We start from the raw sequence: 27,612 nt of genomic DNA on the forward strand, positions 1-27,612 counted from the left end.
TTTTAACTTCTTTTTAGTTTTGTTAATTTTTTTTTTACTTATGTCCTGGTCGTCATTTATACTCCCTGTGTCCCGGTGCTTTGTTGATTGCTAATCGAACATTCCTTTTGTCCTGGTCGCTTTCTCTTTGAGTGTCGTCATTTATTTTTTTCTTTTTTAGTTCTTTTAGCTTTTACCTTTTTTAGTTTTTTTTAGTTTTTTAGATGAAAATTTTTTTAGTTTTTTCCTTTTTTTCTTTTTAGTTTTTTATTGGTTTTTACCTTTATGTTAGCTTATTTTTCAGTTTTTCCTTTTTTTTTAGTTTTTTTTATTTTTTATTTTTTTTAGTTTTTTACCTTTTTTTAGTTTTTTTTAGTTTTTTTAGTTTTTTTTAGTTTTTTAGCTTTTTTACTTTTTTTATTAGTTTTTAGTTTTTTTGTAGTTTTTGCCTTTTTTTAGTTTTTTCAGTTTTTTTTTTAGTTTTTTGTTGGTTTTTACCTTTATTTTAGCTTATTTTTTCAGTTTTTTCCTTTTTTTAGTTTTTTTTAGTTTTTAGTTTTTTTAGTTTTTTACCTTTTTTTAGTTTTTTTAGTTTTTTTAGTTTTTTAGCTTTTTTATTTTTTTTTATTAGTTTTTAGTTTTTTTTGTAGTTTTTGCCTTTTTTTAGTTTTTTTAGTTTTTTAGCTTTTTTATTTTTTTTTATTAGTTTTTAGTTTTTTTTGTAGTTTTTGCCTTTTTTAGTTTTTTCAGTTTTGACGTCACCTGATCCAGTTTTTTCAGGTGACGTCACCTGATCCACGATCCACAGATCCACAGACAACTTATTTTTATATATATAGATAGTTTTTTTTTTTACTTATGTCCTGGTCGTCATTTATACTCCCTGTGTCCCGGTGCTTTGTTGATTGCTAATCGAACATTCCTTTTGTCCTGGTCGCTTTCTCTTTGAGTTTCGTCATTTATTTTTTTCTTTTTTAGTTCTTTTAGTTTTTACCTTTTTTAGTTTTTTTTAGTGTTTTAGATGAAATTTTTTTTTAGTTTTTTTAGTTTTTTAGCTTTTTTATTAGTTTTTAGTTTTTTTTGTAGTTTTTGCCTTTTTTTAGTTTTTTTAGTTTTTTAGCTTTTTTATTTTTTTATTAGTTTTTAGTTTTTTTTGTAGTTTTTGCCTTTTTTAGTTTTTTCAGTTTTGACGTCACCTGATCCAGTTTTTTCAGGTGACGTCACCTGACCCATCCACAGACAGACAACTTATTTTTATATATATAGATAGATATATCGGTATCCCCGTTGTAGTTGTGTCCCTGTGTCCCGGTCGTCATTTATATTCCCTGTGTCCCGGTCGTCATTTGTATCCCGGTGTCCCGGTCTGTATATACATTCGTTTTTTAGTTTTGTTTTTCTCCTTTATTTTTTTCCTTTTTTCTTTTTTTTCTTTTTTAGTTTATTTAGATTTTTAGATTTTTTAGTTCTTTTATTAGTTTTTAGTTTTTTTGTAGTTTTTACCATTTTTTTAGTTTTTTTAGTTTTTTTTTTACTTATGTCCTGGTCGTCATTTATACTCCCTGTGTCCCGGTCGTCATTTGTGTCTCGGTGCTTTGTTGATTGCTAATTTATATTATATTTATATTTATATTTTTTATATTTATTAATATTTTTTTAGTTTCCTTTTTCTCTTATTTTTCAGTTTTTTCCTTTTTTTAGTTTTTTCTTTTTTAGTTTTTAGTTTTTTTTTTGTTTTTTACCTTTTTTTAGTTTTTTTAGTTTTTTTAGTTTTTTAGCTTTTTTATTTTTTTTATTAGTTTTTAGTTTTTTTTTAGTTTTTGCCTTTTTTTAGTTTTTTCAGTTTTTTTTTAGTTTTTAGTTTTTTACCTTTTTATAGTTTTTTTTAGTTTTTTAGCTTTTTTAGTTTTTTTTCTTTTTAGTTTTTTTTGTAGTTTTTACCTTTTTTAGTTTTTTTTCTTCTTTTGTATTAGTGTGAAATAATTCAGACGTCATATGCGGACAAACACGACGTCACTCGACAGACAGACAGACAGACATAACCCACAAACAACTTATTTTTATATATATTTATTCATATTTTTTTAGTTTTCTTTTTCTCTTTTATTTTTCAGTTTTTTCCTTTTTTTTAGTTTTTTTCTTTTTTAGTTTTTAGTTTTTTACCTTTTTTTAGTTTTTTTAGTTTTTTTTAGTTTTTTAGCTTTTTTAGTTTTTTTATTAGTTTTTATTTTTTTTTGTAGTTTTTGCCTTTTTTTATTTTTTTCAGTTTTTTTTTTAGTTATTAGATTTTTACCTTTTTTTAGTTTTTTTTAGTTTTTTAGCTTTTTTAGTTTTTTTTCTTTTTAGTTTTTTTTGTAGTTTTTACCTTTTTTAGTTTTTTTCTTCTTTTGTATTAGTGTGAAATAATTCAGACGTCATATGCGAACAAACATGACGTCACCTGATCTACAGATCCACACACAGACAACTTATTTTTATATATATAGATGAAGCAAATCAGACTACTTAAAAGAAAATTGAAATAAACGCCAGTAACCTTTTTCTGCAATAAGAAGGGAGATATTAACCCATAGCACAATTATCCAGGTTTGGTCTTAATGAAGAGAGATGCGATATGAATTCTTACTTCCATTCAACCCCTTTCTATGTTTATTCGAATGCTGAAGGAGAATTAGGCAGTCTGGGCAATGAAATGTGCTCTTTTAGGCATCTGCCCCCCTTACCTATGCAATGACTCAAAACCCTTCCTTCATGATAGCTGATGCGTAATTATATCATTAACAGTAATTTCATGAATTATCAACTAAATCAACTCAGTTAAATTAATCATTAGGATAAAGGCCCGTCTTATGCATTGATCTTGAATGGACTGTGCGACTTTTCAGGAACGAATGTACCGCCGTGTGCCATTACTTCCTCTGCAACAATGAAACCTAAAATATAGTTTTTTAATACTTTTAAATTAATTGGCTATCTCTGAATTTTGAATAAATAGCAATTTGGTCCTTTTCGAGGCATAATTGTGGTTTAATGCCATAAAGTGGCCGAAAACAACAGTTATACGTGGCACAATCTTTTTAGTCACCTAAAAAGGACCCGATGACTCTAAACTTTTGTTTGTAAGAGCTCTCTCACAATTATCTAGTACCTTCGGTTTTATACAGTCACCCTTGGATAGAAAACAAAACATATAAGCATGTATCTAAGGTCCTTCTTCTTCTGGGTAAAATACGAAATCCAACATTTTTGCTGATATGAGCCTGAAATTTATCTGGTGTGATGAATCTAATAATGGGATTTTCACTAACGCTTAATTTTTTGAGGATGTTTACCCTTATCGCTTGCTTTTGTGGGGGTATTTTCCCTTTTCCTGAAAATCACGCATATTTTCCCGGGCTACTGGCTTTTGGTGGGTAACAATAAGCTTAAATAATTTCATATATTTAGAATCAGCATAAAAGGCAATTCTATTGATATGTCAATTGTCATCAAAATTCTGTTTATAGAGCTTTGGTGAATGTTGACCTGAGTTGCCTCTTACTTGCACTTCGTTACCACGAACTGTTTGATAAGATTTTCTTAGGATAATTAATTTTATTTGAAGCTTTTGATTTTGTTCATTTGATTTTGAGCATTGAAAGAAAAAGGATGGATTTGACTCATAGATTAAATAAAAAAAAACAATTTTTTTAACTGAAAGTAAAGAGCACCATTAAAACTTGAAACGAACAGAAACTATTAAGTATGCGAAGGGTTTTGCTCCCTAATCAATACCTCATTTTTTACGATAAAGTTCGAGTTTTGTTCCAATTCTTGGAGAATGACCCCTGAATCACAAAGGCCGTTTAATTAGAATAAATAGCTCTTTTGGAAGTACTACTCTGTTTGGCACCTTTGGAAAGAAATTCTAAAACTGAATTAATGTATCAGTATCCCGAAGCCCGTACTCAAGGCTCTTGGGGTATTTCCACCCTTTCAGAGCCTTTAATTTTTTTTCTCATCTCTTGTTGGAAAATGGATTACTTTTATACAATTATCTTTTTAGATTCGAACTCCAATGAATATGATTCTGCTGAATTTATCAATTTCTGACCTTGGAATGGTAACATTGGGGTCATCAATGTCTTTCGTTAATGCTCTGCTTAAGAAGTGGGCATTCAGTCAAGAGCTTTGCTATTTGTATGCTTTGATCATGGCGCTATGTGGTAAGCAATAGTCTGTTACTGCTTACATGTTTGCATTTTCCAAAGTGTGAGTAATAAGTAATGAAGTGTATCAAAAATACCCTTTGGAATGTATTTATGGCCTGCTTATTGAAAGATACTAAAAGTAATGCTAAAGCCGAAATGAGCTGGGGTGCCAGGTATGACAGCCCCAGTTCCCCCCGTCTCAGTGAGTATTATTGCGCAGAATACAAAATCTCCGGTTGTTTTGTCATTAATAGGCCTCGTCCGATGGCCTATCTACACCTGGATCTCTTTTCCCCCAAAATAATTTATATACCATGTCAAATCAAAACATGCTTAAATACTGTTGAAGGGTTGGGTATTGGCAACTTTGTTGAGTGTTATGCACTCAAGTACAAAAACAATTGCTATTGGATGAATGCGCTCTATTCTGCTTCAATTTTCGCGATGAACCTGACGTAGATATTCAACTTTATTGGTTATTCCTTAATATAGATTAGTTGAGTATTGACAGGGGCCCTTATAGTATGTCATATTCTATAGTGCTTCCATGTTATTCTAATGTTTAAGCATTTCACTACTCTAAGTTTAAAAGGTTAAATGATCTTAAATGGGTTTCCAAAGTCACCCTTCTGATGTATTGGGACCACACAACTAGTAAAGAATTTTATGATCAGAGACCAGAGAGTAATGACGAGAAAGAATTTAATGACATAGACCCCAAACTACAATCTATAAAGCTATTACCCTATACATGAGGCTAGAGTTCACCCTCATTATTTGTCAGGTATTATAATGTTCTAATGACTCTTAAAAAACTTCTGAGGGGGAGGTTGTGTCCATTGTTAGGATTTCCAAGAAGTATGTTTGGAGATCCTTGATCCATGCTGGGAGATCATTTTCGGGGACCTGGAAAAATAAAAAAAATATTTTCTTATCTTGAAGCATTTTATTGTTTTGAGCTATGAAAAGGTTACTAGTCTAAGGACCAGCAATATTGACAATATACCATTATTATCAGAAAAGTATGGTGTATTTTCATTACTATGAAAAAACCTATTGGATAATACCCTCATATCCCTCTTCTTAGGGGCAAAAGTAAAATGCTACTAAAATATTTTTCAATTACTTAGGCTTTCTCGAAAAAATCCACCGGGTGATGCCCTCAAATCCCCCTCATTTCAACAGTCTAAGTTTTCTGCATTAAAATACATTATTTCTAGAATCAACAGAACGTAGGTGTTCCCTTGTTTATTAACCCGAAACAAATGTCTTATTTTTACGTATATCTCTTGGGTTTTCCCTCAAAACTATTGGACTGCCCCCCACCCTTTATTAAGCCAAAAGGAATGCGTTAATTTTTTAAAGATGGGAAATATCATCAATATTCTTAATAGTTCCCAGAAAAATTTTGTTTTTAGTGATAAGTCACTCCAAGCATGAAAAGAATGGATTATTTTTAGGATTGGCCAATGCCATTAAACCCCTCTCTCAGAGGCATCGAACAATAGCTCTCTAACTTTCCGAATATCTCAGGTTCTTGCCTTGCGCTAGATCCTATTATTAAGGTATTGAAGTGCCACCCCAACACCTAGTTGGTGGGGGTGCTTCGCGCCCCCCCCAAGCCCCCCCCCCCCCCCCGCGCGCGTAAGTCGTTACGCGCCATATTAGTTAAGCACCACTGTAGTTGTGTCCCTGTGTCCCACCTGTGAATATATATATATATATATATATATATATATATATATATATATATATATACTAGCTGTTGGGGTGGCGCTTCGCGCCACCCCAACACCTAGTTGGTGGGGGCGCTTCGCGCCCCCCCCCAAGCCCCCCCGCGCGCGTAAGTCGTTACGCGCCATAATAGTTACGCGCCATTGTAGTTGTGTCCCTATGTCCCACCTGTGAATATAGATATATATATATATATATGGTTTTAACTACGTAAAACTTGCGAATATACAACATTCTTTGCTGTCCCATTGTCTTTGCATATAAATAGATTGTCAGGTTATCCCCCTGTTTCCCCCGGTGTCCCCGTTGTAGTTGTGTCCCTGTGTCCCGGTCGTCATTTATATTCCCTGTGTCCCGGGTCCCGGTCATCATTTGTATCCCGGTGTCCCGGTCTGTATATACATTCGTTTTTTAGTTTTGTTTTTCTCCTTTATTTTTTTCCTTTTTTTTTCTTTTTTAGCTTATTTAGATTTTTAGATTTTTTAGTTTTTTTTATTAGTTTTTAGTTTTTATTTCTTTTTAGTTTTTTTGTCCCGGTCGTCATTTATATCCCCCTGTTTCCCCCGGTGTCCCCGTTGTAGTTGTGTCCCTGTGTCCCGGTCGTTATTTATATTCCCTGTGTCCCGGTCGTCATTTGTATCCCGGTGTACCGGTCTGGTCGCTTTCTCTTTGAGTGTCGTCATTTATTTTTTTCTTTTTTAGTTCTTTTAGTTTTTACCTTTTTTAGTTTTTTTTTAGTTTTTAGTTTTTTTAGTTTTTTACCTTTTTTTAGTTTTTTTAGTTTTTTAGCTTTTTTATTTTTTTTATTAGTTTTTAGTTTTTTTGTAGTTTTTGCCTTTTTTTTTAGTTTTTTGTCCTGGTCGCTTTCTCTTTGAGTGTCGTCATTTATTAGTTTTTTCCTTTTTTTTTTTAGTTTTTTATTGGTTTTTACCTTTATTTTAGCTTATTTTTCAGTTTTTTCCTTTTTTTTAGTTTTTTTTTATTTTTTATTTTTTTTAGTTTTTTACCTTTTTTTAGTTTTTTTAGTTTTTTTAGTTTTTTAGCTTTTTTACTTTTTTTATTAGTTTTTAGTTTTGACCAGGACAAAAGGAATGTTCGATTAGCAATCAACAAAGCACCGGGACACAGGGAGTATAAATGACGACCAGGACACAAGTAAAAAAAAAAATTAACAAAACTAAAAAGAAGGTAAAAACTACAAAAAAACTAAAAAGAAAAAAAAACTAAAAACTAATAAAAAAACTAAAAAATCTAAAAATCTAAATAAACTAAAAAAGAAAAAAAAAGGAAAAAAATAAAGGAGAAAAACAAAACTAAAAAACGAATGTATATACAGACCGGTACACCGGGATACAAATGACGACCGGGACACAGGGAATATAAATAACGACCGGGACACAGGGACACAACTACAACGGGGACACCGGGGGAAACAGGGGGATATAAATGACGACCGGGACAAAAAAACTAAAAAGAAATAAAAACTAAAAACTAATAAAAAAAACTAAAAAATCTAAAAATCTAAATAAGCTAAAAAAGAAAAAAAAAGGAAAAAAATAAAGGAGAAAAACAAAACTAAAAAACGAATGTATATACAGACCGGGACACCGGGATACAAATGATGACCGGGACCCGGGACACAGGGAATATAAATGACGACCGGGACACAGGGACACAACTACAACGGGGACACCGGGGGAAACAGGGGGATAACCTGACAATCTATTTATATGCAAAGACAATGGGACAGCAAAGAATGTTGTATATTCGCAAGTTTTACGTAGTTAAAACCATATATATATATATATATCTATATTCACAGGTGGGACATAGGGACACAACTACAATGGCGCGTAACTATTATGGCGCGTAACGACTTACGCGCGCGGGGGGGCTTGGGGGGGGCGCGAAGCGCCCCCACCAACTAGGTGTTGGGGTGGCGCGAAGCGCCACCCCAACAGCTAGTATATATATATATATATATATATGTATATATATATATATATATATCTACTTGCTGTTGGGGTGGCGCTTCGCGCCACCCCAACACCTAGTTGGTGGGGCGCTTCGCGCCCCCCAAGCCCAACCGCGCGCGTAAGTCGTTACGTGCCATATTAGTTACGCGCCATTGTAGTTGTGACCCTGTGTCCCACCTGTGAATATAGATAGATTTATATATGTGTTTCAAACTACGTAAAAATTGCGAAGATACAACATTTTTGGCTTTCCCACTACTGGGACCTTTCCGTTTCCAATTGCCAGCAATTGATCTGAAAATGTTTGACCAGAATCATCGTTTTGCAATCGGACACGCATATTTGTAGTTAATTTTAATATTTTTACGTGTGCCCATAAATTAGAATTTTTCAGGCAAGCATTCATTTCGTCTGCAGGAGTTAAACTACGTAAAAATTGCGAATATACAACATTCTTGGCTTTCCCATTGTCTGTGCATATACAAAGCCGTATGTACTAATAATGACGTCATATGCAAACGCTCTTTTTACAAAAAAACAACATGCATACACACAACTCGTTTTTATATAGATAGATAGATAGGTAGATACAATACAATTTAACTGCGTAAAACTTGCGAATATACAACATTTTTCGCTGTCCAATTGTCGCTGCATATAAATAGATTGTCAGGTTTACCGACCCTCGAACATGCAACGCACAATTGTCCATGGGAAAAACAATCAGTATTAAGATCTATACCACATTTTTCTGATGATTGACCTTGAGCTTTGTTAATGGTGATTGCAAATGCTAATCGAATTGGGAATTGCAATGTTTTAAATTGAAATGGCAGATCCGTTGGAATCATGGGAATGCGAGGAATAAGAACAGCCTCACTCTCAAAAGGCCCTGTCAAGATTGTGGCCTCTGTAAGGTTTTCCATTGTTTTTTTTACGGCAAGTCGCGTGCCATTGCAAAGCTTTGGTGGGTTGATATTTCTTAAAAGTATTATTGGTACGCCTATTTTTAGTTGTAGCACGTGTGGTGGAAACCCTGAAAGATCTATGGAATTTAAAAATTCAGATGGATAATTAACCGCTTCATTTGGTTCCAAAACTGTGTCGACTGACTTGTAAAGGACTGCCTGGTCTCGAATCTTGGTCAAAACAATATTGTTGATTTCGTGAACGTCTATATTTTTGGGTGCGAGAATCGCTCTTTCACTTAGCCATTTAATATTTTTATAATTTTTTAGAATATTCGGAAATACTTTTTCAATCAATTCATTTTTGGACGTCACTAAATTACAGAAATCAGCAGGTAGTTGTATACGTCCTGAAATTTAGTCTATCGTATCATAAATTTCTATTTGCTCCGATGTTAACTTGGAAATGTTATTTTGTACATACGACAATAGATCATTCGTACTGTAACTTTTTTCACGATCCAATTCTACACATGTCGAAACAGCAGCGATACGGTTAGGTGAAGGCATTCCCAAATCCTGAAGAGGTTTGTTTGCCATACATACGCACAAATCTTCTATAATAACTAAAGTGTAGTTATAAATTTCTGATGTAAAATCAAAAGTCATATCTGACGTCTCTAACTGTTTTCGATGGAGTATATCTTCGGACATTTTTGACTTATATTTTTCCCATAACTCTGTAGGAGCTGATGGAGAGCAAGTTGTTAAAATGATGCCAAACAATGCACGAATTTGACTTGGGGTTGACGTTTTGCGCTAATGGGGAATATGGAACAACCCACTGCTTATCTACTTCGATGGTGGTACCGTTGCCATTGTAGGTTCTTCAGTCATTTTACAATTAGAAATTTCTCTTTCAACGGTCTTCTTACAATTAAAAATTTGTCTTTGAACGATATTCTTAAATACCTGGGTCCTGGTCGTCATTTATATTCCCTGTGTCCCGGTCGTCATTTGTGTCCCGGTATCCCAGTCTGTAATTTCTCTTTGAGTGTCCCGGTCGTTATTTATATTTCCTCTGTCCCGGTCGTCATTTGTGTCCCGGTCTGTAATTTCTCTTTGAGTGTTTTTTCTTTTTAGTATTTTTTAGTTTTTTACATTTTTTCTTTTTTCAGTTTTCTTTTTCTTCTTTATTTTTCAGCTTCACTATGAAATACATATCGCCGAACCTTTGTTTTTTTTAACTAAAATCTGGTAGGCATTGATGACCTTATCCGAGTCAAAATCCCAAACCCAATCATCATCGCTATCATTTTCAGTTTTGATATGTTTTGACTCTCGCTGTCCAGGTGGATCTTCATCTAACTGCGCGGTTTTGCGTTCTTTAGCCTCAAGCCTGTTTCCTTGCTGTTCTTTTGATTTTGATTCGCTGCGCTTTCTTTTTTGACTTTCTCTATCAGCAGCAAGTTTTTTGGCATAGACTCTTTGAGCATCTTCATCGGCTTTTGCCATTGTAAGTTCATCAGTCATTTTAAACTTAAACATTAATAGATTTCTACGTGAACCTGTCAGGTGACGTCATGTTTCTGTGTCGACTGACGTCATGAAGTTAGTTGTCGTCATTTTTGTTATGACGGTGACGTCATTAATGGTATTTAAGACATGCGTTCACGGAAAAATGTTTAAAGGAACATTTTGGAAAGGAAAGGAAGCTGCTCAAAGAGTCTATGCCAAAAAACTTGCTGCTGATAGAGAAAGTAAGAAAAGAAAGCGTGCCGAGGAATCACAAGAACAGCAAGAAAACAGGCTTGCAGCTGATAGAGAAAGTAAGAAAAGAAAGCGTGCCGAGGAATCACAAGAACAGCAAGAAAACAGGCTTGCGGCTAAAGAACGCAAAACCGCGCAGTTAGATGAAAATCAACCTGGAAAGCGAGAGTCAAAACATATCAAAACTGAAAATGATAGCGATGATGATTGGGTTTGGGATTTTGACTTGGATAAGGTCATCAATGCCTACCAGATTTAAGTTAAAAAACAAAGGTTCGGCGATATGTACTTCATAGTGACGCTGAAAAATAAAGAAGAAAAAAAACTGAAAAAATGTAAAAAACTAAAAAAAACTAAAAAGAAAAAAACACTCAAAGATAAATTACAGACCGGGACACAAATGACGACCGACACAGAGGGAATATAAATGACGACCGGGAACGTCAAAGAAAAATTACAGACTGGGACACCCGGACACAAATCACGACCGGGAATATAAATGACGACCGGGACACAGGGACACAACTACAACGGGGACGCCGGGGGCACAGGCGGGATATATAATTGACGACTGAGACACAGGGATTGTTTGAATAGAAATTACAGACCGGGACACCGGGACACAAATGACGACTGGGACACTGGGACACAGGGAATATAAATGACGACCGGGACACTCAAAGAGAAATTACAAACTGGGACACCAGGACACAAATGACGACCGGAACACAGGGAATATAAATGCTATTTATATGTACAGACAATGGGACAGCGAAGAATGTTGTATATTCGCATGTTTTACGTAGTTAAAAATATATATTTATATCTATCTCTATTCACAGGTGGGACACAGGGACACAGCTAAAATGGCGCGTAACTAATATGGCGCGTAACGACTTACGCGCGCGGGGGGGCTTGGGGGGGCGCGAAGCACCCCACCAACTAGAAAGATATATAAGACATGAGTTCACGTAGAAATCTATTAATGTTTAACTTTAAAATGACTGATGAACTTACAATGGCAACAGCCGAGGAAGATGCTCAAAGAGTCTATGCCAAAAAACTTGCTGCTGATAGAGAAAGTCAGAAAAGAAAGCGTGCCGAGGAATCAAAAGAACAGCAAGGAAACAGGCTTGAGGCTGATAGAGAAAGAAAGAACAGAGAGCGTGCCGAGGAACTACCAGAGCCACGCGAAAGCAGACTTGCTGCTAAAAGAGAAAGTGAAAAAAGAAGGCGTGCCGAGGAACTACCAGAGCAACATGAAACCAGACTTGCTGCTAAAAGAGAAAGTGAAAAAAGAAGGCGTGCCGAGGAATCACAAGAACAGCAAGAAATCAGGCTTCCTGCTGATAGAGAAAGTAAGAAAAGAAAGCGTGCCGAGGAATCAGAGCAACCTGAAATATACGCCTGGCATTCAGGTACAGCCCAGTCCATGATTATAGCTTGAGTAGATGTGTTCAAATCGGGACTATGTTTAAATTTGTCCCTATTGCAAGGCCTTGAAATTCAATGGTGAAACCAATGGTGGAATGTGTTGCGCCTCAGGAAAAGTTAAACTTCCTCTATTGGCTGCACCACCAGAGCCATTGAACACTTTCCTTATTGGAACTACGTCAAAATCTAAGCGTTTTTTGAAACGAATCAGAAAATATAACTCATGTTTCCAAGTGACGTCGTTTGGAGCCCAAATCGAAAATCCAGATCAATTTATGTCTACTTTCAAAGTAAATGGGCAAATTTATCATAGAGCAGGATCCCTTCTACCATTCACAGGCGAGCATCATAAATTTTTACAATTGTACTTCATCAGTGATAGAAATTCTGAATTGAATGCACGTTGCGAAATTTCTCCCAACGTTGAAAGGACAATCGTTTCCCAATTGCAACATCTTTTCCACGAAAATAATAATTTAGTGCGTCTGTTCAAAACAGCCATCGATTTGATGCCTACTGATATGCATAAAATTGTTATTTCCGCTGACAAAACGCCTCCTGGCCAACATGTGCGTAGATACAATGCTCCAACTATCGACGAAGTGGCAATCGTTATGGTCGGTGATCAGTTTTTACCTCGAGATATTATTCTTCTTAAGCGAAACGCTCAGTTGTTAAGAATTGCTGAAACTCATCGATGCTACGATGCCCTACAATATCCTATCATTTTTTGGGATGGAGCCGACGGCTATCACTTTAATATTAAATTGATGAATCCAGCCACTAACAAAGAAATGAATAAGAAATGCAGTGCAATGCATTATTAAAAAGAGCGTTTGCATAGAATGTTGCAAGCCAAGAATGTTGTATATTCGCAATTTTTACGTAGTTTGAAACACATATATAAATCTATCTATATTCACAGGTGGGACACAGGGACACAACTACAATGGCGCGTAACTAATATGGCGCGTAACGACTTACGCGCGCGGGGGGGCTTGGGGGGGCGCCAAGCGCCCCACCAACTAGGTGTTGGGGTGGCGCGAAGCGCCAACCCCAACAGCTAGTATATATATATATATATATATATATATATATATATATATATATATATATATATATATATATATATATATATATATATTTATATATATTGTCAGGTTTACCGACTCTTGAACATGCAACATATAATTGTCCATGGGAAAAACAATCTGTATTCAGATCTATACCTCATTATTCTAATGATTGCCCTTGATCTTTGTTAATGGTGATTGCTAATCGAACATTCCCTGTGTTCCCGTCGTCATTTATATATCCCCCTGTGCCCCCCCCTGCGTCCCCGTTGTAGTTGTTTCCCTGTGTCCCGGTCGTCATTTGTGTCCCGGTGTCCCAGTCTGTAATTTCTCTTTGAGTTTCGCGGTCGTCATTTATATTCCCTGTGTCCCGGTGTCCCGGTCGTCATTTTTGTCCCGGTCGTCATTTGTGTTCCGGTGTCCCGGTCTGTAATTTCTCTTTGAGTGTCCTGGTCGTCATTTATATTCCCTGTGTCCCGGTCGTCATGTGTGTCCCGGTGCTTTGTTGATGGTGATTGCTAATCGAACATTCCTTGTGTCCCGGTCGCTTTCTCTTTGAGTGTCCTGGTCGTCCCAGTCTGTAATTTCTCTTTGAGTGTCGCGGTCGTCATTTATATTCCCTGTGTCCCGGCCGTCATTTTTGTCCCGGTCGTCATTTGTGTTCTGGTGTCCCGGTCTGTAATTTCTCTTTGGGTGTCATGGTCTTCAGTTATATTCCCTGTGTCCCGGTCGTCATTTGTGTCTCGGTGCTTTGTTGATGGTGATTGCTAATCAAACATTCCTTGGGTCCAAGTCGCTTTCTCTTCGAGTGTCCCGGTCGTTATTTATATTCCTATGTCCCGTTGTCCCGGTCGTCATTTGTGTCCCGATGTCTCGGTCTGTAATTTCGTCAGTCGACAAACATGACGTCAGTCGACACACAAACATGACGTCACTCGACAGACACACAGACAACTTATCTTCTTCTTCTATATATATAAAAACAAGCTGTTGGGGTGGCGGCTCGCGCCACCCCAACACCTAGTTGGTGGGGTGCTTCGCGCCCCCCAAGCCCCCCCGTGCGCGTAAGTCGTTACGCGCCATATTAGTTACGCGCCATTGTAGTTGTGTCCCTATGTCCCACCTGTGAATATATATATATATATATATATATATATATATATATATATATATATATATATATATATATATATATATATATATATATATATATATATATATATATATATATATATATATATATATATATATATGTATATATATATATATATATATATATATATATATATATATATATATATATATATATATATATATATATATATATATATATATATATGTTTTTAACTACGTAAAACATGCGAAGATACAACATTCTTTGCTGTCCCATTGTCTGTGCATATAAATAGATTGTCAGGTTTACCGACTCTTGAACATGCAACATATAATGGTCCATGGGAAAACAATCCGTATTCAGATCTATACCTCATGATTCTAATGATTGCCCTTGAGCTTTGTTGATGGTGATTGCTAATCGACCATTCTTTGTGTCGCCGTCGTCATTTATATATTCCACTGTGCCCCCCGGCGTCCCCGTTGTAGTTGTGTCCCTGTGTCCCGGTCGTCATTTAGATTCCCAGTGTCCCGGTCGTCATTTGTGTTCCGGTGTCCCAGTCTGTGATTTCTCTTTGAGTGTCCCGGGCGTCATTTATATTCCTTGTGTCCCGGTGTCCCGGTCGTCATTTGTGTCCCGGTGTCCGGGTCTGTATATACATTCGTTTTTGAATTGGTCTTTTTTTTAGTTTTTAGTTTTTGACCTTTTTTTATTTTTTTTAGTTGTACCTCATGATTCTAATGATTGCCCTTGAGCTTTGTTGATGGTGATTGCTAATCGAACATTCCCTGTGTCCCCGTCGTCATTTATATATCCCCCTGTGCCCCCCCCGCGTCCCCGTTGTAATTGTTTCCCTTTGTCCCGGTCGTCATTTATATTCCCTGTGTCCCGGTCGTCATTTGTATCCCGGTGTCCCGGTCTGTATCTACATTCGTTTTTGAAATGGTATATGATGAAATAAATTTTTGTATTTTTCCCCTTTTTTTCTTTTTAGTTTTTTTATTTTTATTTTTTTAGTTTTGTTTTTCTCCTTTATTTTTCATTTTTTTTCCTTTTTTTTTCTTTTTTTTTCTTTTTTAGTTTTTTAGTTTTTTAGCTTTTTTAGTTTTTTTATTAGTTTTTACCTTTTTTTAGTTTTTTTTAGTTTTTTTTTTACTTATGTCCTGGTCGTCATTTATACTCCCTGTGTCCCGGTCGTCATTTGTGTCCCGGTGCTTTGTTGATGGTGATTGCTAATCAAACATTCCTTGTGTCCCGGTCGCTTTCTCTTTGAGTGTCTCCGTCGTCATTTATATTTCCTATGTGCCGGTGTCCCGGTCGTCATTTGTGTCCTGATGTCCCGGTCTGTAATTTCGTCAGTCGAAAACATGACGTCAGTCGACACACAAACATGATGTCACTCGACAGACACACACACACACTCCAACTAGGTGTTGGGCCAACAGCTAGTTTTTATATATATAGATGTCCCGATGTCCCGGTCGTCATTTGTGTCTCGATGTCCCGGTCTGTAATTTCGTCAGTCGACTAACATGACGTCAGTCGACACACAGACAACTTATCTATATTTTTATATATATAGGTAGATAACAATCTTAGAAATCCTGATTTGGCGGGGTCTCTTAGGTTTTGAATGAATCAAAGAAACTTATTGCATGACAAGCAAACCCTAAGACGTCAGAACCAATGAAATTCTGATTTGGCGGGTCACTGAAGAATTTTTAAGGTCTTTATTAGGTTAAATGCAAATCTTATGACGTTACAATCTTATAAATCTGGTACAATGAAGCCTCTGAAGGTATTTCGAAAAGAAACTATTAAGTAAAATAGAATTCCAATTACGTAGCATGAACATGCGTCTCTTAGAAAACGTTCCCTATGACGTAACAATCACCTGCTGGCTCTCATGGGAATGACGAAATAGAGCTCTCATATAATGGCAGGACAGAGCTCTCATAGGATCCAGGGGTAGGGCTCTCGTGAAATATATTATGAAATCACTACTAATAAGGCCTTTGGTATTGGAAGAATCCCCAAATTTTGGGGAAGAAGGGTTGTAATTTATGCCCCATGGGCATATAAGGTTTTTATGGAAGGAGTTGTCGTGTGAACTTTGAAAGAGGCTGATTTGATTGAAAATGCATAATTCTAGTTTCCTTTCAAGATTCAAACATGATGGAAATCTACTACCCGCCGTCCCTCCCTCCTCAACATCCTCTTTTCTCGAAGCACGTTCAATTGAAACTGTGAAATAGCCACTAAAACTTCCAACTTCCAATCAAATGAGCTCCATCCGAATAAAAGTTTATGCGACCACCCCATCCATAAAAACCTTCAATGCCTTGGGGCATAACTTGCAACCCTTGTCCATGGGCTCTGGATAGTTGAGTCTACCCTAAACACATTGATATGTCAATGTCTGAAAACAAAAAACGTTTTAAATGTTTTCACTTTTTATTTTCACAAATAAATAATTATTAAAACACTAAGAAGGAAACATCTGAATATTTCAATTAAACTTACATTCCGCTGTCATTTTTTCAGTAAAGTGCAAATTATATTCCAGTCTTGAGAAGGCATGGGTTGTTTTGAGTTTGGCTCGGCTATTTATTGTAATTTAAGTTTGTTTTGAATTTCATTTACTTATTAATAGTGATCTATGGTAATTTTACGCTTGGAAGATTATTTGACTTTCTGTTTCTGCTAATTTTGGCTTAATGGAGCTCTTTACTTTTCCTTGAAAAACTTGTTTTGTGCAAAAAATTTTGAAATTAATTTCTGTTTTCGGTTTTTTCTATAAGAATCCTTAATTTGGGTCGCTGTTTGTAAGTTGGAGAACCTTCTTTAACAATTTTTAATCCTGACACAAACAGTATTTTTTAATTCAGTTTTATAGCTTCTGAAGTTGAACTGAAAAATAAAACTTAATATCATTCCCAAATGATTCCATCTATGCTCTTTGACAACCTGGATACACTTACACTCTTTTGATTTATTTAAATTGTAAGCGTAGAAGTTGTAATAGTAGTAGCCCCAAAACTTTGAACTTAATACCCCCAGTCGTTCTTGATATATTGCTGATGGCAACTATAAACACAATACCTTTTCATTTAGTTTAAAGCAACATTTAGTTTTAAATCATGGTGGTCCAATCGCAAAATTGTAGGGAGTTAACATGCGTAATATACCTAAGAACATAGGTGCTGGACCGTTCTATTTTGCTGAACAAAAGGGCTATATAAAAATTTTGACTGGATGTATTTGGAAAATGAACGGGATTGAGAGAAGGGCTTCTTGCCCTCCAATATCTTGTTACTCTTAAAAAGGGCATCAGAACTCTTAATGTTAAGTCAAATTGTTAAGTCTCGGGGTAAGGGTTGCATGTTATGCCCAAGGGGCAAATAAGATTTTACGGAAGGAGTGGTCGCGGAACTTCAGAAAAGACTCTTTGATAGAAAATATAGTTCTAGTTTCCTTTTAAGAGTCAAACATGATGAACAGCAACTAACCCCCTCCCCTCCCTGACATCTTGTTTCCCAAAAACACATTCAATCAAAGTTGCGAGATAGCCATTTTGCTACCAGTAGCCCAAAAATCAAATAACAATGTCTTTAGGGCGGTCACAGTCCCCCAAAGCCCATGGGTAAGGGTTGTAAGTTAAGCCCCGAGGGATATAAACTTTTTATGGATCAGGTATGGCATTAATTTTCGATAAGATGGAGCTCATTTTATTGGACGTCGGAAGTTTTAGAGTCCTTTTCAAGAGTCAAAAGTGGATGCAAGGCAATCAGTTCCCCTTAGCCATCATTTCCCAAGACACATCCAATCAAACATTTAACAGAGTTATTTTGTTCAGCATTTTTGAAAAATCCAGTAACTATATATTGGGGTTCAACCTCTCGACAGTCCTCAGGACAAGGGCTGTAAGTTAGAAATTTTATTCATCGTTTACACATGGTATTTATCATTGAGAAAGCTATGCATGTTTGAAATTTACTTTCCAAACAGACGAAGGACATTCAGGTGAGCCTTTCAGAGAATGTTTGGGGGAGGGTGTGTGTTGAACTCAGTCAAAACCTGTTATGTGTACACACATTGTCAAAAGGGTGTAACACAGGAATGAGCTTATTAATTTAGAAAATTCAGGAAATTACGAGGGAGATGATCAAAAAGACAATATTTGCATGCTACCAATTATACTATAACTTCCACCACTAGATCATCTCACCAAAGCAATATGAGCACATTTCTGCTAATTCTACTGTTTCTGATATATTTACTACTGCTACTTCTACTACTACTACTACTTCTAGTGCAACTACTTGTAAGGCTAAAAATATTGAGATGAAAATTTCAAGAAATAAGTCAACGTACGGGTTATCAAAATGACAGATCAGCAATGTCATAGCAATAGCTAATTGTATTAAGTTGAAACTTCCAGGACTTGATGAGAGGGATGTTCTACTGACCAAAAGGCTATATGTCAGTACAATTACTGCTATTAGTAGTAACGCTATTCAATACTATTACTAGTAATATCAATACTAATACTGCATCTACTATTACAACTATGCCTAAGCGTATGAAGACGAAATTATCAAGGAATTTTAAGGGGGAAGGTTAACTGGATCACAACCCACCTTCTTTATGCAGATTATGAAAAGGGTGTAACAGCAATGTCTTAGGAACAGTTTGTTGTGTAAAGTTGAAACTAAAAAGGCTTGATTGAGGGATGTTGAATTAACCAAATGAAAATACTTGCATCTTAATGCTGCTGTATCTATTCCTACTACTATTACCATTATAATTACTACTTTTTTACTACTGCTACCACTAAAGCTTTTTTAAGGCCAAAAATTAGGACATATAGAAATTGTATATAACTAATTCAAAATACACTATGCAGACACAGGTTGCCAAGCAGACGCATCAGAAATACTTCAGGTACGGTTTATGGTATTAAGCTGAAACTTTCAGCAAATGTTGAAAGGGATGTTGAAGAAATCAAAGATCCTATGCGCATACTGCTACTGATTCTGCTGTAACTATTGCTACTGCGCAAGCTAAAGGTGATAAGGTGAAGCTTCTAAGGAATATTTAGGCAGATGTTGAACTAAATCAAAATAAATTATGAGTATGTGGGCCTTCAAAAAGGTGACAAAACAATGTCTAAAGAACAACTTTTATTAGTAAGTTGGTCCTTTAAGTGTAAGTTGTGAGGGATTTTAGAATAGCAAGAATATACCGTTTGCATACTTTTAATACTTCCACAACATTTACTATAAATAATGACGTTAAGAATAATCACGTGAAACGTTTTGGAGGAGTTTGAATTAAACCAAAAAAAAAATCCCCCTAAAAACGTCTGTACACTTCCCAGTAACCATTACTATATGTAAACACAGGTTAAAGTTTGTAACTTGCAGCTCCTCCCACGGGGACTTCCGGGGAGTAAGTAGTCCCCAAAGATATAGTTATTAGGTTTTTCGACTATGGTGAATAAAATGGCTATCTCAGAATTTTGATCCGGTGACTTTGGGGAAAATGAGCGTGGGAGGGGGCCTAGGTGCCCTCAATTTTTTGATCACTTAAAAAGGGAACTAGAACTTTCAATTTCCGTTAGAATGAGCCCTTTCGTGACATTCTAGGACCATTGAGTCACTACGATCACCCCTGGAAAACAAAACAAAAAAACAACAAAAAAACAAATAAACACGCATCCGTGATTTGTCTTCTGGCAAAAAATGCGAAATTCCACATTTTTGTAGATAGGGACTTGAAACTTCTACAAGAGGGATCTCTGGTACGCTGAATCTGATGGTGTGATTTTGTTAAGATCGTATGACTTTTAGGGGGTGTTTCCCCCTATTTTCTAAAATGAGGCAAATTTTCGCAGGCTCGTAACTTTTGATGGGTAAGACTAATCTTGACGAGACTTATATATTTAAAAATCAGCATTAAAATGCAATTTTTTGATGAATTTATTGGTGTCAAAATTCCATTTCTTAGAGTTTCGGTTACTATTGAGCCGGGTCGCTCCTTAGTACAGTTCGTTACCACGAACTGTTTGAAAACCGAAAAGTTAAAAATATGAAAAAGACTATAAATAAAAAATGAACAGAAATTAATTTCAAAATTTTTTGCACAAAACAAGTTTTTCAAGGAAAAGTAAAGAGCTCCATTAAGCAAAAAATTAGCAGAAAGAGAGAGTCAAATAATCTTCCAAGCGTAAAACTACCACAGATCACTATTAATAAGTAAATGAAATTCAAAACAAACTTAAATTACAATAAATAGCCTAGCCAAACTCAAAACAACCCATGCCTTCTCAAGACCAGAATATAATTTGCACTTTACTGAAAAAAATGACAGTGGAATGTCAGTTTAATTGAAATATTCTGATATTTCCTTCTTAGCGTTTTAATAAATATTTATTTGTGAAAATAAAAAGGTGAAAACATTAAACGTATTTTGTTTTCAGACATTGGCATATCAATGTGTTTAGGGTAGACACAACTATCCAGAGCCCATGGACAAGGATTGTAAGTTATGCCCCAAGGCATTGAAGGTTTTTATGGATAGGGTGGTCGCATAAACTTTTATTCAGATGGAGCTCATTTGATTGGAAGTTGGAAGTTTTAGTGACTATTTCACAATTTCAATTGAATGTGCTTCGAGAAAAGAGGATGCTAGGGAGGGCGGGACGGGGGGGGGTAGTAGATCTACATCATGTTTGAATCTTGAAAGGAAAAAAGAATTACACATTTTCAATCAAATCAGCCTCATTTAAAATTCACACGACAACTCCTTCCATAAAAACCTTATATGTCCATGGGGCATAAATTACAACTCTTACCCCAAAATTTGGGGAATTCTTCCAACACCAATGGCCTTATTAGTAGTGATGTCATAATATATTTCACGAGAGCCCTACCCCTGGATCCTATGAGAGCTCTATCCTGCCATTCCATGAGAGCCCTATCTTGTCATTCCCATGAGAGCCAGCAGGTGATTGTTACGTCATAGGACACATTTTTTAAGAGACACAGGTTCATAATACGTAATTGGAATTGTATTTTACTTAATAGTTTCTTTTCGAAATACCTCAGAGGCTTCATTGTACCAGATTTCTAAGATTATAACGTTATAGGATTTGCATTTATCTTAATAGAAAGACCTTAAAAGTTCTTCAGTGACCCGCCAAATCAGAATTTCATTGGTTCTTACGTCATAGGGTTCACTTGCTATGTAATAGTTTCTTTGATTCATTCAGAAACCTATAAAACCCGCCAAATCGACATTTCATTGCTTTTTACGTCATAGGGTTTGCTTGTCATGCAATAAGTTTCTTTGATTCATTCAAAAACCTGAGAGACCACGCCAAATCAGGATTTGTGGAAAACCGTCAGAGAGACCATTGATTTTTCTATGAACGAAGGCTTCTTGGTATCCCTCTATATCCAGGAAAACAGAAGAACCATTCGTTATTATTCGCACTGATCAATTTTCTATTGTCTTCGGGGGGGGGGGGGATAAAAAGGGTATTAAATGAACTTCCCCATAAGTCTTCTATTAGATTTTGAACGTGACACAACAAGATTTTCTAAAAACGGATGTGTTTCAAAGATATGGACAGGTAAGCCTTTCTTTCTATACCCTCCTCCCACCAAAAAATAAAGAGTACAAACCCAAATTTAACCTGCTGTAATATTTCATATTGGATAAACACCTAAAAAGGCTTTTTATATTTTCATTGGAAATACAGTGAAACGGCAAATCCTATCCCCCTAGATGTTAAAAAATAGATTACGTGCCCCTGCATTGTCACGAGCTGACACTACTTCCTCACCTTGGTGTAGTGAGGGAAAAGGGGCAGTTAAACCTGAAGGGACTTTGAGAGAGCCATAAACTGAAATTTTGCAAATGCCAAGGAATTAGAATTTTTAAGGCTCAAGTTATTCGGGAAACTAAAATTACAATTTTTTATTGTAAGAATTTTGATGATATGCTTGGGGACATGGGTAGCTATGCGTGAGATACTTGAAGATGAAGTACGAAATACATGTGAAGAATTTATCTCGTTTAAAAATACAAGTTATTGGACGGTAATAATCGCTAACTCATATTTTTCTGCCTTACTAAGGTTAAGAAAGTTTAAATTCCTGCCAGAGAATAGGGGTTTATGCATCATTTGCATCATTTACCGTCCATACTTCTATATCATGACGATATTTTTTATTGTATCAAGAGCGTGAAAACTATGGTTTCCTAGCATCGATATAGAAAGGGTGGGTGTAATGCCGCTCCCTAACTACAACCTGGTGACGCTGTCGGACCTTCCGTACTCCCCATGCGATGTTGGGGCTTATACCCCAATGCAAGACGGAGCTGTCGATCTTAATGTAAATGTAAATTCTTTGATGTTTCTCAAATAACTTCTTTTTCTAACTAATGTATATTCTTGTTCAGACTAATACCTTAATAATAGGATTTAGCGCAAGGCAAGAACCTGAGATATTTGGAAAATGAGAGAGCTATTGTTCAATGCCTCTGAGAGAGGGGTTTAATGGCATTGGCTTATCCTAAAAATAATCCATTCTTTTCATGCTTAGAGTGACTTATGGCTAAAAACAAAATTTTTCCGGGAACTATTAAGAATATTGATGATATTTTACATCTTTAAAAAGTAACGCATTCCTTTTGGCTTAATAAAGGGGGGGGGGCAGTCCAATAGTTTTGAGGGAAAACCCAAGGGATATACGTATAAATAAGACATTCGTTTCGGGTTAACAAACGAGGGAATACCTAGGTTCTGTTGATTCTAGAAAAAATGTATTCTAATGCAGAAAACTTAGATCGCCCGGTAGATTTTTTCAAGAAAGCCTAAGTATATGAAAAATATTTTAGTAGCGTTTTAATTTTGCCCCTAAGAAGAGGGATATGAGGGTATTATCCAATAGGTTTTTTCATAGTAATGAAAATACACCATACTTTTCTGATAATAATGGGATACTGTCAATATTGCTGGTCCTTAGACAAATATTCTTTTCATAGCTTAAAACAATAAAATGCTTCAGGATAACAAAAAATTTATTCTTTTTCCAGTTCCCCGAAAATGATCTCCCAGAATGGATCAAGGATCTCCAAACATACTTCTTGGAAATCCTAACAATGAACACAACCTCCCCCTCAGAAAGTTTGTAAGAGTCATTAGAACATTATAATACCTGAAAAATAATGTGGGCGCACTCTAACCCCATGTATAGCGTAATAGTTGCTTTATAGATTGTAGTTTGTGGTCTATGTCATTAAATTCTTTCTCGTCATTACTCTCTGGTCTCTGGTCATTAAATTCTTTACTAGTTGTGTGGTCCCAATGCATCAGAAGGGTGACTTTGGAAACCCATGTAAGATCATTTAACCTTTAGATAGTAGCGTTATCTCAAAACGTCTGAAGGGTCACACTTCCATATAATGCATTCTCTTTTCAGGCTAATACAAATTCTTTCACCTGGTGAAATCAAGAGTGTTTAAATGAGCTAATAGGCTCTTATTATTTTCACGTACTACCATTAGCTCCTACACCACGGGTGTAAATCAATAGCATTTAGACGGCTATCCACTTGCCCCCATCCCAATTTCGTGTCAATTCATGTACATCCTTTAAGAATAGCGAATGTAAGGGGATTATAATTTGGGGCTGAGTCCTATTAGTATAGCTTCCCTCGACTTTGATTTAGACGCTTTCACGAAGGAACTCAGCCTTGACAAGAAAATTTTTGTACAATCCGTTAGACTAGGTACCATCTAGTGAGTTCCAGAGGGTGCTGGAAGAACAGGCAGTCGCCCCTCTTTGTGATATTGGGAAACCAAAACAATATGGTATTGGCTCACCTCCTTTGCGCAATTTTTATGTTTTTTAGAGCTTAGTTTCGAGACCCCTTTCTCTTACAAGTAATAGTATCCACACATATCCGGTAGACATAGCACACTCCTATGTCGGCAAGATTCGTGCAATTCTCGAGAAGCATATTCGGGAGGCAGGAGAGTGAGACAGCTTGAAAACATCCATCACTTAAAATATTTTATTTAATGATAAGAGGGATGCTGTGTACTCGCATTACCTACAAACGGAGATGCGGACACTTCACGGGAACTTGCATAATTATGAGGGTGTTTTTTCGGATTGGGTGGTTAATATTTTAAATATGGTAAAAAACCATAAAGAAAATGGGACCGGATCAGTGGTTTTATCTTTCAATAATTTAGATTTAAATGTAACAAAATTTAAAAAGAATTTGTTTTAAGTGGCAGCAGGGAAAGGAAGAACTTTAGACAATATATAATGCTGATATGAGGTCTTGTGGGGGCTTTAAACACTTGTCCTTCTATACGGGCTTTGAATGCTTCAAGTATTCAGTCCTCGTCGCAGGGGCTAAGTCAAGGAAAGAACATAGTGTTAGTAAGACATACATGGGCGATTTGGCAGTTGATGCGGTTGAGGAGGGGGAAGAGTTTCCTAGAGTAGATTTTAACTATTTAAAGGGGTAATATCTCGTAGCGCTTAAAGGATGAAATTTTTGACAGAGCTAACGAGAATTTGAAGATTAGGGTTTCAATGTTACTGTACGATACAGAATATAAAGAGGGTGAGCTTAAAGATAAAAAGAGGGTTTATATTCAGTAAGGGCTCCGTCCATTGAATCACTAAAAAAAATGAGTATGGCCTCTTTGCAAGCCTGCAAAGTGAACCTGATGCAATAGGACATTTCTTTCCTATTGCTAATATGAGCCGGGTTTTGAGAGAGGGGAAAAAGGGAGAAGTACTTGCTACTATTGTCCAATGTGTCTTTCAAGATTCTGTTCCGCATTAAGATTAAAACACCTCTTGCTGTTTAAATTTCATCTTGCAGAGTGACAAGGTGGCATTAGATATTGAAGCTAAAATACGTCCGTCAAACTCAAATCGGATCAAAGAAGTTTGTCATTGCAGTCTCTTAAGCCCACTTGTAAATAGACTCGAGTAATACCATACAGTTAGTTAAGGTATTTGAGACATTGGATTTGGAATTATTTTGTAGGCGCAGCTATGGTTCATTTATTGAAACAACTAATTAAGTCAATTTCAAAGCTGCACTTTACAAATTATCCAATGAGCCCATCACCAGAAGATGAGTTGGACATAAAAATAAAGATATGTGTTGGGTTTGTAAGAAAAAATTTGCTGAGGGTAGTGGGAATATGGCAGTTTACATCCATGATCCCTTAACTTATCCAGTTTTATCGGGAGGGAGTAACTTTGGGAAGGATGACACATAGAGCATGTCATGTAAATATTAGACAGCAATTCTTTCTACCGGTTTACATGCAAAATTACAACTATGATTGGAAATTCACATTACCAACGTTGATACGTTTGCAGAAAGGTGTAATTGTGGATGGCGCATGGGTAGATGGAAATTTTTCATATAACATCATACCCAAATAGTCTGAGAAGTTGCTGCTATTAAAATTCGCATGGAACATGATTGAAAATTGTAATACACAATTGAACAAAATCTACTTTTTAGATTTCTTTAGTTTTTCCCCAAATCCTTAAGTCAACTCATTCAAGTACAAAAAAGCGATGATTTTAATAATTTCTCCCTCCTTAAACGGCACTTTCCAGATGGCGAAATGTATGATTTATTAATGTGTAAGGGCATGTACCCGTATGAGTGCTAAAACTCCACCGCAAGGCTGCATGACGAGACACTCTTACCCTAAGAGCGTTTTATGATTCACTTCAAAGTCATCAATGCATCACTGCCGACAATGAATTTTCTAAAAACATTTGGGTGAACCAAGAGTGTAAATATGGGGAGGAAATTTATAAAATGTACCTGGCAAGTGATGTATTGACGTTGTTGAATATCGTCTGTGAAAACACAGATAAAATTTACGAGGAGTACCGATTAGAGTTGGGGTACTATTTTTCCAATCTGCATCTGGTACTGGATTTTATTCTTAAAATCAGCGATGAAAAAATAGATCTGATCATTGACGTGAATCAGCACTTGTTGGGTGAGAGTTCCCTGCGGGAAGATACGTTTTTCACCGGGGATTCTATCCTGGAAACTGACCCGACTGGACAACATACCGGTTAATAGTCTAATGCAGTTTTCTTGGATATGAACTCCTTTTATCCCTCGGCAATGTCCCAATTCCCTTTGCCGAGTGGGAATAACAAATGGCTAGACAATCTTGTGCTCCAGATTCCCCGGACATTTACACTGTTCAGGAGAATGATCCGCAAGGATAGTTTTTCGAAATTGTTGGTGAAATGCAAGTGGAGCTTCATGACTCGGTAAAGGATTTCATTTTCCCTTGCATAAACCAACGGTGCCTATGGATTCATTGAGTCCCTATGAATTATCTTTGGTACAGGATGGGGGTATGCACTAAACACCTGTAAAGCAAAAGCTTATTGCCAACCTTTACCTGAAACAGAATATTGTTGTACATCACGTTCTATTTGTCATGGATGCTGGCCAACGATTTCAAGGTCACAAAGATTCATAGATCCCTCAAATTTGACCAAAAGCCATATATAAAGACGTTTATTGACAGCCTTAAAAGTATACAATCTAAGGCAAACACGAAGGTTGAAAAAGAAATATTTAACCTTATTTGAAAGCTAGCCTTTGGTAAAATGTGCGAGAGCGTTTGCAATAGGAGTCGTTGTAAGGTTGAAACCGACTCAAAAGAATGTGCCCGAATTACCACAGACCCGTATTTTACAAAGTTCATGATCATAGACTCCAATATGGTCCTTTTGCATAAAAAAATGTAATTTTAAATACAAAATTGAAACTGGCAGTGCTATGTTAGAAACTTAAAAAAATTATGTTGGAATTTTATTACAATGTTTATAAGCTCTGTTGCCTGAGGGAGGGACAATTTCAAGGTTAACATAGGGACACAGATTCATTATTGTTAAAAGTTGAACCTGAAAATTTATTAGACGATTCGGAAAATGGTATGGACGTTAGCTCTCGAATGGACTAGACCAACTGGGACGAGTCAGTTTACCTAGAGCTAAGGAAGCGTCAGGCTCCAAATAAGTTGCTATTTTTTAAATCCAAGACGGGGAGCGACTTGATATCCAAAGGTGTGTTTGCAAATCGAAAGGATTACTGTGTGCAAATAAACAATAAGAATATCAAAAAGTCTGCAAGGGGATGCCTTCAAACTATGCAAAGGGAACTTTCGACATGATAATTTATAAAAACTGTAAAGAGAATAACTTAGTTCGAAGAGCAAGTTGGCCATTCGACCTTTAAAATTTAGAAACTACACGGATCGAGTAAAAAGAATGCCATATATACCATATCGGATAAAGTCTATGAGTGCGCGGGCTGTGTGAAGGTGTGACCAGATGGCCATTATATTAAT

At 36.1% G+C, this 27,612-nt stretch overlaps 1 protein-coding gene across 1 annotated transcript in view; it reads left to right on the top strand.

The window, feature by feature from the left end:
* The window catches only part of LOC136029574 (rhodopsin, GQ-coupled-like), a 254,215-nt gene that overhangs the window by 93,631 nt on the left and 132,972 nt on the right, over nucleotides 1-27,612 (top strand). Inside the window, exon 3 of the mRNA XM_065708071.1 lies at nucleotides 4,025-4,184. Within this exon, the coding sequence (XP_065564143.1) occupies nucleotides 4,025-4,184 (160 nt within the window). The remainder of the gene's footprint in view (nucleotides 1-4,024; nucleotides 4,185-27,612) is intronic.

This window comes from Artemia franciscana, chromosome 7 (assembly GCF_032884065.1).
Source record: "Artemia franciscana chromosome 7, ASM3288406v1, whole genome shotgun sequence".
In the NCBI taxonomy this organism is placed as follows: Eukaryota; Metazoa; Arthropoda; class Branchiopoda; order Anostraca; family Artemiidae; genus Artemia; species Artemia franciscana.